The 15282-nt window shown below is 43.3% G+C and overlaps 1 protein-coding gene across 1 annotated transcript in view; it reads left to right on the top strand.

Moving 5' to 3' along the window:
* Positions 1–15282, top strand: part of LOC127417585 (phospholipid-transporting ATPase ABCA1-like) — a 61608-nt gene that overhangs the window by 23272 nt on the left and 23054 nt on the right. The window contains exons 10-19 of the mRNA XM_051657609.1: positions 328–467; positions 625–741; positions 873–1067; positions 2037–2242; positions 2356–2532; positions 2911–3133; positions 5281–5502; positions 12215–12530; positions 12913–13087; positions 13206–13337. Of these exons, the coding sequence (XP_051513569.1) occupies positions 328–467; positions 625–741; positions 873–1067; positions 2037–2242; positions 2356–2532; positions 2911–3133; positions 5281–5502; positions 12215–12530; positions 12913–13087; positions 13206–13337 (1903 nt within the window). The remainder of the gene's footprint in view (positions 1–327; positions 468–624; positions 742–872; positions 1068–2036; positions 2243–2355; positions 2533–2910; positions 3134–5280; positions 5503–12214; positions 12531–12912; positions 13088–13205; positions 13338–15282) is intronic.

Genomic DNA, 15282 nt, shown 5'->3' with positions numbered 1-15282 from the left:
ATATTTAAGGACCAGAATATAATTGAGACTTTGGGGTGAGCAACCGCCCATAGCACCCTGGCAACCATCTGGCAATGCTCTAGCAACAATCAAGAACACACTAGCAACTGCATAACAATGCACTGAAAACCACCCAGAACACTTTAACAACTACAAAGTAACACCCTGGCAATAACCCACAACACCGTCGCATTGTAATGCCGACTTGTTGCCACTCATGTTTTGTTTGGAAAATGTAAAAATCCAGTAATGTACTGTACATTAGAAATGATATCACTGTTTGGTGCTTACAAACCTCCCTATATTCTTCTTGTGTTTCAATACTAGCTCCATATTGTAACAGCTTGATGAAGAACATGGAGACCAGTCCCATCTCTCGTATGATATGGAGAGCTTTAAAACCCCTTCTGATGGGGAAGATCCTCTACACTCCACATACACCTGCAACACAGAAGATCATCCATGAGGTGACCACATCTATCAGAGCATCAATATCAGCATGACTGTATGATGCATGCAATGAATATATGAAGCATTCGCTCTATTAAACCTAAAAACATGCAAGTATTGTTGTTTTGACATTGACCCAACTCTTAACCTCCTCCTCATCTTTTTCTTTCCCAGGTCAACAAGACATTTCAAGAGCTTGGTATCCTTAGGGATTTAGGTGGAATGTGGGAAGAAACCAGAACAAAAATTTGGAACTTCATGGAGAACAGTGATGAAATGGATCTACTGCGGGTATGTAATGCTTTATATTCACTACTGTCCCCATGTGGCTAGGATTTGCAGTGTATCTCTGAATATATAATGTATCCGAGTCATCATAACACAAGTTAAATTGAACCGTCTCTTTGTTCTTCCAATCACAGACGCTTCTTCGAAACCATGCCACTGCTAATTTCTTTAGCACCCAGTTGGCTGGGACTCAGTGGCATGTGGAGGATGTTATCAGCTTCCTGTCTAAGCACTCTGAAGACACACGTCCCCATGGAACGGCATTTACATGGCGGGATGTGTTCAACGAGGCAGATCAAGCCATTATGAGCATATCACGTTTCATGGAGGTCAGAAAAGCTCCCATTCATCCTAATTCTCCCTTTCTTTTGTCCTCCTACACACTTTCTTTCTATATCATAATCCACCCATATCCCAATCAGTCTTCAGTTGCATATACTCATGTCACAACTAGCTGGATTTCACGTTTCTCTGAAGAGCAGCACTTGTGTAAGAAGTTTTGATCTCCCTTTCCATGGATTTTGTGCTTTTTGTGCTTTTTATACATCACCAGTCATTACCATATTGTTCCAAACTTACGACTTATTTTCACAAGGGATGTATTTACAGATGGTAAATGAGTGTGATGTGACAAAATGTGTGAAAAGAAGAATAGGAAGTGAAAATTAGCTTTTATTTAGGTGAAAGGAAAGGTTCTCAAGCCTCTGTGTATTTAAAATAGCTTTAAACTGGAGAAAACAAACCATAGGCAGACACTTTAATGGGTCAAAAGTCAATTTACAGAACCTTTTTTTTGAAGAAACTTTGAGTGCTGTTTGTCCATGCAAAACTCGCTACCACAAAGTTAGGGTCTTGTGGGTGGTTTTGAAAGTGTTCAGAGTGTTTTTAGAGCTTTATTATGCAGTTACTAGTGTAACCGGTCCTGCCCGACCACTTCGAGTGGGATTCAAATGGCGTCAGCCGGCATGGGAGGTGGACTTGCTAACGAGGAGGCTAAAGGCTACAGCCTCCAGCGTCAGTTGCTAGTGCACCTCTTGAGGCCAGGGGAGTGAGATTTACACATACCGCACAGCTATCATGTACCAGCTGGCTCCCGTTACACTAGGGTGCTGATATGTGGTTGCTTGGGTGTTCTGGGTGGTTGAAAAAAGTCATTAATTTCATTATTGTATCAACGCTCTTAATTATTTGGTTTACAATGGCTGAAGTGAATTGAAAAGACAGTCAGTCAATAAATAATCTAAGTTGTGCACAGACTTAACACAAGAAATTGAAAGATGTCTTTTTCTCTCTTATAGTGTGTGAACCTGGATAAACTGGAACCTGTGTGGACAGAGGAGAAACTAGTGAATGAGTCCATGAGTCTGTTGGATAACAGAAAGTTCTGGGCTGGAATTGTGTTCCTGGACATACAGTCCAACAGTTCAGAACTTCCACCACACGTCAATTACAAGATCCGCATGGACATTGATAACGTGGAACGCACCAACAAGATCAAAGATGGGCAAGTCAATGATTACATTTTTTCCATGTAATATTCAATTTTTAAGAGACTGCCGGTAGAAAGTGTGTAATAGCAATGAAGTCAGATACTTATAGTGTTTTTGATTGTGGCAGGTATTGGGACCCCGGTCCCAGGGCAGACCCTTTTGAGGATCTGCGATACATTTGGGGAGGATTTTCTTACCTTCAGGATGTTATTGAACACAGTATTATCAGGGCAATTACTGGGACCAAAGAGAAGACTGGTGTCTACATTCAACAGATGCCTTACCCATGTTATGTTGATGACATGTAAGTATTCCATGCATCACACATAACCCAGACATATTTCAGAGGTGCTCCGGAATTACACAAAAAATTAATTTCCATGCTGATCTATACTGGTTAGTGCATGTAAATGTTGGTTTGTGTCTGTCTGATTCTGGTGAAGCTTGTAAACTAACATTACCATGTTGTTTACCTCTAAACCTAGCTTGTGAAGCTGATCAATCTGCATGGTCTTTCTTGAGAAGTAGGATGACCAAGGCAGTTTAGCTGGTTAAAAAGCCTGGTGTGGCCACCACCAGCAGCTAATACACAACATGCTGGTCTTCTCAGCAGCGTTTTTGAAAGAGCAAACAACCTTTGTAGATTTTTGAACCCACTTTTTTGAACCCCATTTTGCCATAGTTTCCTTCGTATTATGAGTCGTTCCATGCCGCTCTTCATGACTCTGGCCTGGATGTACTCAGTAGCCATCATCATCAAAAGTGTTGTCTATGAGAAGGAGGCTCGTCTCAAGGAGACCATGAGGATCATGGGCTTGGACAATGGGATCCTGTGGTTCAGCTGGTTCATCAGCAGCCTCATTCCTCTACTGATCAGTGCAGGCCTACTGGTTCTTCTACTCAAGGTACAAAATGGACCTCATCATCTCTGTTGGAGAAAGTGCTAGTCACACCAGAAAAACTATGAACATTTTACTCTCTGGCCATTATTATCCCATCATTATTTTTGTGATATATATCCAAATGTATTCAAGCAACAAAAGTGGAATTTATGAACTACTTAAAGGTAAAATTTCTGTGCCACTAGCATCATCAAACAGAATAGCACAAATATAGGTTGTTTTCACGTGATTATGGATTGATCTTAACGGCATACCTGCACAGATCTGATGCTGCAAACATGACACTTCCAGGAGTGCTATCACAAATATCTCGTATCATGCACATCGACCAGTGCACAGAGAACAAATTAATGGCCACTGTTTGTGATTAATTTAATCGCGGTAGCCATCCGTTTATTTATTAAAGTTGCTTTTACACACCATTCAAAATAATAGATGGCAGTCCTGGAATTAGCCCACAAAACAAAACAAAAAACATAATTTCTGTGCATAAAGATGTTTTAAATTAAAAATAAATACACAATACTAGGAGAAAAGCATTAGTGCTTTTTGGAACACTAACATATAACCCAATTCTATAAAATTATTGTTTAGCTTACTTTTAAAAAATGCCAGCAAAATTCCTTGTATTAAATTAAATAAATTACCAAATGAATAAAGCATTAAATTAAGATAATTAATTACCAAATGAAAAAAATAATATTGTTAGGCCTATATAATTGCCTTTTCTTTACACAAACTTAAATTAGCCTTACCCTGTTCTGTAGACAAAAAAAGTCGACTGAATGACATACACAGAATGTTCTACACTTATTTCAACACTATAAACTATCAGAACTATTTGTCCAGTGCTGAGTTAACTTTCAGAAGACAAGCTTTTGAACATTTTAAAACTTTTAAATATTTTAAATCTAACCGTCTTTACCTCGGATCGCATATGCTGAGCTTCTTCAGAAAATGTAAATTGCATTATGACTCTAAAATTAGTTTTAGATGACAATCAAGTTCAGTTGGTTGTTAAAAGTTGCTGAAAAATATGCGGGACATAATGCAGTTGAGATGGCGATGCTTTAGATTAGATGATTGTTCAAAATAGCCTATTGAATATCAGGAATGTATCATATATAAACCCTGATATTACACCGCATACATTTTTCTTTAATAGCTGTGCACACAGCATATACACATCGATGGATGGTCCTTATAATAAGACTGAAAGTTTCCCCCACTACTTGGTGCAGGTTGCCAGGTCCATGACGATTCGCTTTCGGGTCGGAACCGGTGGCTATAGGCGCAACATCAGGACCAATATTACAGTCCTATCAGAAGGGCAACTGCTCCCTTTTGATTGCAATTCCTCCTCATCTGATTGCATTTATTTGTGAAATTAAAATGACAGTAAGCTGGCTAATTTCAATGAATTGTCTCAATACTCTCCCCATTTTACAAAGACTTCAGGGAAAAAAAAATTAGGGACATCTGGGAGGCGAAAGGTACACAATTAGCGATAAACGCATTTTTGTATGGAAACGGCTTAAGGGCAGATTTCTTTTGCGATAAACCAAAACTTATGCGACAAAGTGTTTTTTTTATGCATTTTCACTTTGTCGATAACATAATAGTGTGAAAAGTGGATGGAAACTAGGTAAATATTGTTGTGTTGGGCTGGTCAAGATGCTCAAACAAACAAAGCAACGCTTCGATAGTGCCACAGAGCCACAGTGTTTACACTTTTTGTGGAAATTAACAGAGAAATTAACTAATAATTTACTTACATTTTTTTTTCATATTCACATTAAGTTGCGATTGGAGAAATTATTTTAACATTAAATATAGGGGGTTACATTGTAAGTCTTTTCAGCTTAACTCATGAATATGAATTAGGTGGAACCTCATCATTTAATTTGTAACAATGGCAATAAACCTGACATTAATTTACATTGCAGCTGCAGTTTGTTCGCACACTGGCCTAAACCCCTACAATATAATGTATAATTTCTAAAAATTGCTGTAAGTGAGCCTAGTTATAATGTTTGCTATATCCCTTAAAAACGTGTTCGATGTGAATGGCCCCTAACAGTAATGTTCATATTACTCAGTCCAGAGATAATAACAATGCTTTCTTTAATTTTTATGATTCCTCTGTACAGATGGGTAATCTCCTGCCCTATAGTGACCCTGGGGTAGTCTTCCTCTTCCTCGGCTCATTCGCAGTGGTAACCATCATGCAATGCTTCCTGATCAGTACAGCGTTTGCACGTGCCAATCTGGCAGCCGCCTGCGGAGGTATCATCTACTTCACTCTCTACCTGCCCTATGTGCTGTGCGTGGCCTGGCAAGACTATGTGGGCTTCTCCGCCAAAGTCATCGCTGTGAGTTTACAACCACGAGTGCAATCTATCAAAGCTTCATAATTACAAAGTGCAAATATGCATCTGTGCAGTGTCATCATTTGTTTCTGTTCTGAGCCAAGTGGATTAGATTATTTTATATTATATAAGCAAACTTATTTATGCCACTCCCTTTCTCTTAAAAGACTTACAGGTGCTATGTCTTAACTGTAAAATTAAACTTAGATATGAGCTATATAGGCTTTGGTACCTGTCTGACACTGCTTAAGCCCAGGTTTCAAGGAATTTCTAATAGGGTGTCCTCCTTTCAATAGGGTTTAGATTAAAGATCTGGGCCATTGATACAAGAGTTATAATGATACTAATAATCTAAGATTTAATCTCAATCGGGGGCAGCCAGTACTGGAGAGTTACTGCACTGCAAAAAATCTGTAACTCTTTACAATAAGGTTGTATTCATTGACATTAGTTAAAGCATTATGTATCATGACCTAACAATGAACCATGATTTTTACACAGCGTTGTATAATCTTGGTTACTTTTAATTGATCAAAATACTATAATTCATTGTTCATGTTAGTGACTTTTAATGTGAAAAATGTATTAGTATATGTAGAAATGAACATTAACAAAGATTAATAAATCCTATAAAATATTGTTCACTGTTAATGTAGTCAACTAATGGGGCCTGGGTAGCTCAGCGAGTATTGACGCTGACTACCACACCTGGAGTCGCGAGTTCGAATTCAGTGTGCTGAGTGACTCCAGCCAGGTCTCCTAAGCAACCAAATTGGCCCGGTTGTTAGGGAGGGTAGAGTCACATGGAGTAACTCCTTGTGGTCGCTATAATGTGTGGTTCTCGTTCTCGGTGGGGCACATGGTGAGTTGTACGTGGATGCTACGGAGAATACCGTGAAGCCTCCACACGCACTACGTCTCCGTGGTAACGCACTCAACAAGCCAGGTCATAAGATTACACACGTGGATTGACAGTCTCAGCAGAGGCAACTGAGATTCGTCCTCCGCCACCCGGATTGAGGCGAGTCACTACGCCACCACGAGGACTTAGAGCGCATTGGGAATTGGGCATTCCAAATTGGGGAGAAAAATAAATAATAAAAAAAATAAAATAAAAATGTAGTCAACTAATGTTAACAAATACAACCTCATTGTAAAGTGGCGCCAAAAATAATTTTCTGAAATCAATATTTTTTACTTGTTTCCCAGTACAAATATCAAAACATCCTGAAACCTAGAAGAATTCACCTAAGAACAATTGCACAAAATATTAAGACCTGTTGAGAATATATCATGAATTAAGTTTATTTTTCTTACCCCATTGGGAAATATATATATATTTTACTTGTTTTAAGCATAAACCTCAATACATTTTTGTTAGCTTTATGTTTAAAACATGAAACAACAGTTTGTGAGTAAGAAAAGTAAATGTAATTCAAGATAAATTATCTTTCTCTTAAATGTTTTTTATATACTGTATATATTTAGATAGATATCAAGATATTCAAGATATAAAAGGGTTAATATCTTGTGCCGTTTTGTTTCTCAAAGTAAATCTAAATAATAGATCATTTTAGTAATAAAAAATTATTTTATTGTATTGTATTTATTTTTTTGACATTGTGAGATTAATTGACCAAGGCACCTACCCCATGTGTTTCAGGGCATTTTTATCCTGCATGGTTACCTGGTTATTTGCCAAAGTGACTTACAGTACAGTAATTGCATGAACGGTCCTGTTGGAGCAATTTGCGATTAAGCGCCTAGTTAAAAGGCACAGCAGTGATAGAGAATCTATGTACAGTTTATAGGTCATGCTCACCTAAGTTCAAACCTGTTATCCTTTTAAGAAGCTAACCCAGTTTAACAACCCTTTACTCTACTGTAAGTCACTTTAGATAACTTATTTTTACAAAATGAAAATTATTTGTATGAAATAGGTCATATCATAGCAAACAGGATTTCCCTATCTGTCACTCACTTGACGTTGTGTCGATGTAGTGACACTCGGTCACTCTTGGGAGCCCCAAACACCTCTGATCTTTTTTTTTAAAAGGCCAATGAGAATTGGCAAATGGAATTTGCATGCCACTACCCCGGACATACGGGTATAAAAGGAGCTGGTATGCAACCACTCATTCAGATTTTCGCTTCGGAGCCGAGCGGTTCTATTCATTGAACTGAATTCATCCGCTGAGTTCATTCACCTCTCTCTGCTGGATCTTACGGCGCATTTCAGCGGCTTCTCCCCCTCTGCATCTGTGGTTTGCAGAGAACGCCCCTGGGCGGTTCGGCAGAACATTTAAAAGAGTATATTCTAATAGAGTATATTTTCTTTCTGAAAGAGTGGCACAGACGGAACATCTTTTTAAAGACGCGTCTTTTTAAAGATGCCTTTCCGTTTGTGTGTTATTCCTGGTTGCGGTCGTTATCTCTCCTCTTACGACAGCCACGATCACTGTCTTACGTGTCTGGGCGCTGCCCACGCGGAGACATCATTCGTGGATGGATTCGTAAGAAAGCAAGCCACCCCAGCGGCTCCCCGCCTCGGTCCTTCTACCTACGGGTATGAGGCCATGCCGGTTAGCACTGGGGGCGATTTGGGGACCTCAATGGGACCACCTCCGCCGGGTATCCCCCCATGGACCTCACATTCCCCAGCACACTCGCTTGCCCCGGTCGCACGCTTGGACGAGATTGCCAGATCGTCTCAGGGCGAGTTCGACCCCTCGTTCAGAGCCCGGGAAGAGGATGAGTTATCGAGCGCAGCATCGGAGAGCGGGCTCGTCCAGTCAGACGCAGAGGCTTCGACAGGGCTTCCTCCTTCGGGAATGGTCGCCCAGTCCCAGGCTGACACGGAAATGACGGACACGCTTTCCCGGGTGGCCACGAGTGTCGGGCTAGAGTGGAACCCTCCACTCTCCCTGGAACCCTCGCGGCTCGATGATTGGTTCCCCGTTCCTTTCTTGCTGGAAGTGCATGAGGAGCTGACAACATCGTGGGAGGCACCTTTTACTGCCCAGTCCCAATCCTTCAACTCGCTACACTCGATGGCGGAGTGACCAGGGGGTACTCGGTGATCCCCCAAGTGGATAAGGCGTGGTGCACTTATGTCCGCAGAGTGCTGCCACCTGGCGCAGGTGCCCAAAACTCCCGTCCAGGGCCTGTAGGTTTACGTCGTCCCTGATGGCTAAGGCCTACAGTGCCGCTGGACAAGCCGCCTCCACCCTGCACGCCATGGCTCTCCTGCAAGTATACCAAGCCAAGTGCTAAAAGAACTGCACGAGTCAGCAAAGGAGCAGTTTCCTTGTTCCCTGGGTAACATGTCCGGTGTGCACGGCCATCGTCACGACCACCGTCCACCATCTCATCTTTGCAGGTATGGCGCTCCAGCGGTGGTCCCCCCACCCCTATGTGCCCAGCTGTGGCACAAACATGCATACGCGAGATTGGGTCTGTTGGACTACGGGGACGAGACTCCTCCCCCCTTCAGCCAATCATCCCCTCGACGTGGCACCTCGAGCTCCACCCCGCCGCGAGGCCCCACCTGCCGGTACATCTGACGTGATCATTCCCTTGGTCCCCCTCGCTCAGAGTTTGGGCACGTGGCTCGTGCTTTCCAACCCATCGTGATGGCTGGTCCGGACCGTCCGACTCGGCTACGCGATTCAGTTCGCCAGGTGCCCGCCCAGGTTCAGCAGCATCCGGTTCACCTCGGTGAAGGGCGAGAACACCGCTACCTTGCGTGTGGAGATCGCTACCCTTCTGTGTAAGGGCGCGATAGAGCCTGTCCCTCCAGCCAAGATGAAGAAAGGGTTCTACAGCCCTTACTTCATCGTACCAAAGAAAGGCGGTGGGTTGCGACCAATCCTGTACCTGGGAGTACTGAACCAGGCTTTGCACAGACTCCCGTTCAAGATGCTGATGCAAAAGCGCATTCTAGGAAGCATCTGGAATCAAGATTGGTTCGCGGCGGTAGACCTGAAGGACACATACTTCCACGTCTTGGTCTTACCTTGACACAGACCCTTCCTGTGGTTTGCCTTCGAAGGCCAAGCATCCCAGTACAAGGTCCTCCCCTTCAGCCTGTCCCTGTCCCCTCGCATCTTCATGAAGGTCGCAGAGGCAGCCCTTGCCCCGCTAAGGGAAGTGGGCATCCGCATCCTCATCTATCTCAACATCTGGCTGATCCTAGCTCACTCTCGAGAGTTACTGTGCACACACAGGGATTGATGCAGGCTGGGGCTTCGGGTCAACTGGGAAATGAGCATACTCTCCCCGGTTCAGAGCATCTCTTTTCTCGGTTTGGAGTTGGACTCAGTCTCGATGACAGTGCGCCTCACGAACGAGCACGCACAGTTGGTGCTGAACTGTCTGAAGGCGTTCAGACGGAGAACAGCGGTTCCACTGAAACACTTTTAGAGGCTCCTGGGGCATATGGCATCCTCAGTGGTGGCCACACCGCTCAAGTTGATGCAAATGAGACCGCTTCAGCACTGGCTTCGGACTCGAGTCCCGAGATGGGCATGGTGCCGCAGGACACATTGCGTGACCATCACGCCGGTCTGTCGCCGCCTCTTCAGCCCTTGGACCGACCTGGCATTTCTACGGGCAGGGGTTCCCCTAGAGCTGGTCTCCAGACATGTCGTGGGTACAACAGATGCCTCCAAGACGGGCTGGGGCGCTGTATGCAATGGGCACACAGCCGCCGGCTCCTGGACTGGCCCGTGGCTGCATTGGCACATTAACTGCCTAGAGTTGTTGGCAGCCCTGCGGAGGTTTTGGCCGTTGATCCAGGGCAAGCATATGTTGGTCCGGATGGACAACACAGCAACGGTAGCATTGCATGTCACAACTCGCCCGCCATCTCCTCCTCTGGAGTCAGCAACGCCTCAAGTCGCTACGAGCCACTCACATCCCAGGCAACCTCAACACTGCAGCGGACGCGCTGTCACGACAGGTTACCCTCAGGGGAGAGTGGAGACTCCACCCTCAGGTGGTCCAGCTGATTTGGAGTCGATTCGGTTGAGCACAGGTAGACCTGTTTGCTTCCCGGGAATCCTCTCACTGCACACTTTGGTATGCCCTGACCGAGGCACCTCTCGGTATAGACGCGTTGGCACACAGCTTGCCCCCTGGACTACGCAAGTATGCATTTCCCCCAGTGAGCCTACTTGCACAGACCCTGTGCAAGTTCAGGGAGGACGGGGAGCAAGTCATCCTAGTAGCACCCTACTGGCCCACCCAGACATTCTCGGATCTCACGCTCCTCGCGACAGCCCCCCCTGGTGAATTCCCCTGAGGAAGGACCTTCTTTCTCAGGGACGGGGCACCATCTGGCACCCGTGACCAGACCTCTGGAATCTCCATGTCTGGCCCTTGGATGGGACGTGGAGGACTTAAGTGGCCTACCGCCCGTGGTGGTAGACACGATCACTCAGGCTAGGGCTCCCTCTACGAGGCGCCTGTATGCCTTGAAGTGGCACCTGTTCACTAAGTGGTGTTCTTCCCGATGCGAAGACCCCCAGAGATGCGCAGTCGGATCAGTGCTTTCCTTCCTGCAGGAGAGGTTGGAGGGGCGGCTGTCCCCCTCCACCTTGAAGGTGTATGTAGCCGCTATTTCGGCTCATCACGATGCAGTAGATAGTAAGTACTTGGGGAAGCACGACTTGATCATCAGGTTCCTGAGAGGCGCTAGGAGGTTGAACCCCTCTAGACCGCTCCTCATCCCCCCGTGGGACCTCACTGTAGTCCTTCAGGGTCTACAGGGAGCTCCCTTTGAGCCCTTGGAGTCAGCTGAGCTTAAGGCACTCTCTTTCAAGACTGCCCTCCTGACTGCGCTCACTTCCATCAAGAGGGTAGGGGACCTGCAGGCATTCTCTGTCAGTGAATCCTGCCTGGAGTTCGGTCCGGGTTACTCTCACGTGATCCTGAGACCCCGACCGGGCTATGTGCCCAAGGTTCCCATAGCTTGCGCATAGCGCCTTTCCCCTCGCTTGAGGTGAAGATGTGCCCTCTTGACTCCCAGTAGTGTTTACAGACTGTGATCCCTGGATGACTTTCCTCCTTCGCCCTGTGACAGTTGAGTTTGTGGAAAAACTCGCTGCCAGCACAGTAAGTGTGCTAATGAGGCCCTGTACTGAGGTAGGTGCTCCGCATGTGTTGGTTCCCCCGAAGGCAACCCCATGTGATATTTTCCGCAAAATCGTTTTCCTGTTGGTAAACTGCATCATCCTTGGGCAGGGGCCCTTCTGCCCCCGGTCGCCATGCTTTGTAGAAACTCCTCCACCTTTGGGTAGGACCTACCATGGGACCTCTCCACGTACATGATTTTACCACACTAAAATTATGTTAACATATATAATGTTTATACCTTGTAGCTATATTTTTGAAACAGTGTGTATTTGAATGTTATTGGACCGGCCCCATTCACTTCCATTGTAAGTGCCTCCCTGTAATTTTTTTAATTTATATATATATATATATATATATACAGAGGAACGAGTGGAAATTATTCTTTGAGGTAGTCAACATTATGCCACAAATGCTGTTGATTGACTTTTACTGGTATTGAACCCTTTAGCATGAGCACATTAAACTACATTAAGACCTTGGCTTAACCAACATTATTAATGGACTTCATGGAAAAAATAACATCCTACAAAAGAGTAGAACATGCAATTTTAGTCTCACTCTGACTGTATTGTCTCCACAGAGTTTACTGTCTCCTGTGGCATTTGGGTTTGGCTGTGAGTATTTTGCCCTGTTTGAGGAGCAGGGTGTGGGCATTCAGTGGAATAATCTCTTCTCCAGCCCTGTGGAAGAGGACAACTACAACCTCACCACCTGCCTCATCCTCATGTACTTTGATGCCTGCCTGTATGGCATCATGACCTGGTATATAGAGGCTGTGTTTCCAGGGCAGTATGGTATTCCCAGGCCCTGGTACTTCCCACTCACTAAATCTTATTGGTTTGGAGAGAGCAACACAAAGAATGCCACAATACATGGAAAGAAGGGCAATGCAGGAGGTAAGAAGACCTCATTTACTGTAGTATTTTCAGAAAATCTTTGGATCATGTGCAGGGGCGGACTGGCCATCGGGAGAACCGGGACTTTTCCCGATGGGCCGGCCACGAAACGGGGCCGAATGGGCCACGATAAGCTGAAATGGGCCACCGCGTTATGCAGAACTGGCCACAAAACAGCGCCCGCGATACGCCAAAGGGGGCAGCGATATGCAGAAAAGGACAGCCACACCCCCCCCCCCCCCCCAGTTTCTAAGTAAAATCCCCAATTTCTCTTCCCAGTCCGCCCCGATCATGTGCATATCATACATGTAAACACATTTATTTAACTTCATTTAAATTAGTAACAGCCGAAATTAAATATGATTTTTGTTCTTTTTTGAAGACATCTGCATTGAGGAGGAACCTACTCACCTTGAGCTGGGAGTTTACATTGAGAATCTGGTGAAGGTTTATCATCATGGCAAAAAGCTGGCGGTCGATGGATTGACACTGGGCTTCTATGAGGGACAGATCACCTCTTTCCTAGGTCACAATGGTGCTGGAAAAACTACCACCATGTACGTTCTCATTTTTATTGTTATTTTTAATTACTGTATTACAATATTAAGCTGAATGTTTATTTTACAGTCCTTCCCCTTTAATTCCTGTCCTCTAATCTACATTCAATGTTTTCAGGTCTATTCTCACTGGCCTTTTCCCTCCAACCTCTGGCACTGCTTATATCATGGGCAGAGACATCCGCTCAGAGCTGAGCTCCATCAGACAGAGTCTGGGAATGTGTCCACAGCACAACGTTCTCTTCAGCATGTAATTGCCTTCATTAAAACCACATGTTCTAAAGCAACATAAAACTTTACATGGCAACAGGGACGTGCACAGGGGGGTGGGGTGGCCATAATGGCCCGAGCCACTGCTCCTTTACCCACAATGCCCACTAAGTTGCCCCTTTTGGTGAAATATATGATTTTACTTTTATTCATTTATCATACCCTTTAAACGCGATTTTCACATTAGAAATGTATTATATGCGATAGTTTTGTGGTGTTTTACTCTATGTAAAATTTTGCTGTTCATTTCGTTTTACTGTTTTACGTCAATCAGGTTTGGAAGGCTATGATTTTTAATCGGGTTTCCTTACAAACAGTCACATTACGCATACGCTCTATTTACGCATATGCCATTTAACAAGTTAAAATAATACCACAACATATTATCATTTTGGGTAATAATTATCTTTATTTCCTTTAAACATGCGATGAAACATTTACATCAGGGGTGTCAATAACGCGGCTCATGCAGATCGAGTCCAAGCTGGTCTAAATTTGAGGTTAGATGTATTAAAAAACAGCGGTAAAGCAGTAAATTGATGCTACCAGACTTTGAAATTAGGTCATTTAATTTAGCCATAGGTTTTTTTCTAAGCCTTTTACTAAATGCTCCTTTTGTTTTATCAAAATATTGATTATTAAAGAAGCAGAAAGTGACTTTGGACTTTACTTTGTGCACTCTACATGGGCACACCAGGGTTAACAAAAAAAACAAAAGAAATTCTACATAAGGTCAGATTTTATCCAATCGAAGCCTTCACCTAAATTAATCTGACACCCCTGATTTATTCACTTGAACACCTATAACAGAATATATGGATCTGTACTGTAGTTAAAGTGATAGTCACACCGATGTGTTCTACCATTACGTATGATATCAAAGGTAAGTCACATGTGAGAAAGGTCAATGGTCATTTCCTATTACTATGATTTGCTGTCTAGGACTCTTGGTTATTGATTGTTGTCTTGTTTGTAAATGGGGGTGGGGGGTGCCCCTTTTCATGGGTTTGAGCCACTGCCCCTCAAAATGTCTGTGCACAGCCCTGAATGGCAACACAAGCCATTTATTGATTTGATTCGCAACCTATTTTACTTCCATAATGTACTGTAATTCAGCACATTGTTGATTAATAATTAATTAATTAATATAATTGTAAAAGCGAAACAGGACATTCAATGAGAAATATCTAGGGCCTACAAGCATCGGTCGATCATAATAATGAAACGACCTTTTATTATCTTCTATTTCTTTTGAATAATGTGCACCGAATAATTGTGCATTAAAAGAATATTCCAGGATCAATACAAGTTAAGCTCAACTGACAGCATTTGTGGCATAATTTTGATAACCACAAAAATTAATTTTGACTCATCCCTCCTTTTATTTAAAAGAGGCAAAAATGTAGGTTACAGTGAGGCACTTACAATAGAAATGAATGGGGGCCAAATGGTAAACATCAAAATACTCACTGTTTCAAAAGTATAGCCACAAGACGTAAACAATATGCATGTTAACATGATTTAAGTGTGATAAAATTGCTTACTAACCTTTTCTGTGTAAAATTATATCCAATTTTTTAAGTTCATTCCTATGACAATATAACACTGTAAAATTTAAAACCCTAAAACTGTAAAAATGATGATTTAAACAACTTTACCTCTCAAATAATACACAAGTTTTAACATAAGAATTGATGTGCTTATATAAAATTATCAGCTTCACATTTCTGTTCAAATCCTTCAAAAATTGGCTTGATTCACTTCCATTGTAAGTGCCACACTGCAACCTTGATTTCTTCTTTTGTTTTTAAAGAAAAGGAGGGACGAGTCAAAATTATTGTTTGTGGTTATCAACATTATGCCACAAATGCTGTAAATTGAGCTTAACGTGTATTAAATATGGAATTTTTCTTTAAAGCTGAAAT

The sequence above is a fragment of the Myxocyprinus asiaticus genome, chromosome 27 (assembly GCF_019703515.2).
Source record: "Myxocyprinus asiaticus isolate MX2 ecotype Aquarium Trade chromosome 27, UBuf_Myxa_2, whole genome shotgun sequence".
In the NCBI taxonomy this organism is placed as follows: Eukaryota; Metazoa; Chordata; class Actinopteri; order Cypriniformes; family Catostomidae; genus Myxocyprinus; species Myxocyprinus asiaticus.
Note: the sequence above shows the minus strand (reverse complement) of the source record. Positions and strands in the feature narration are given on the sequence as shown.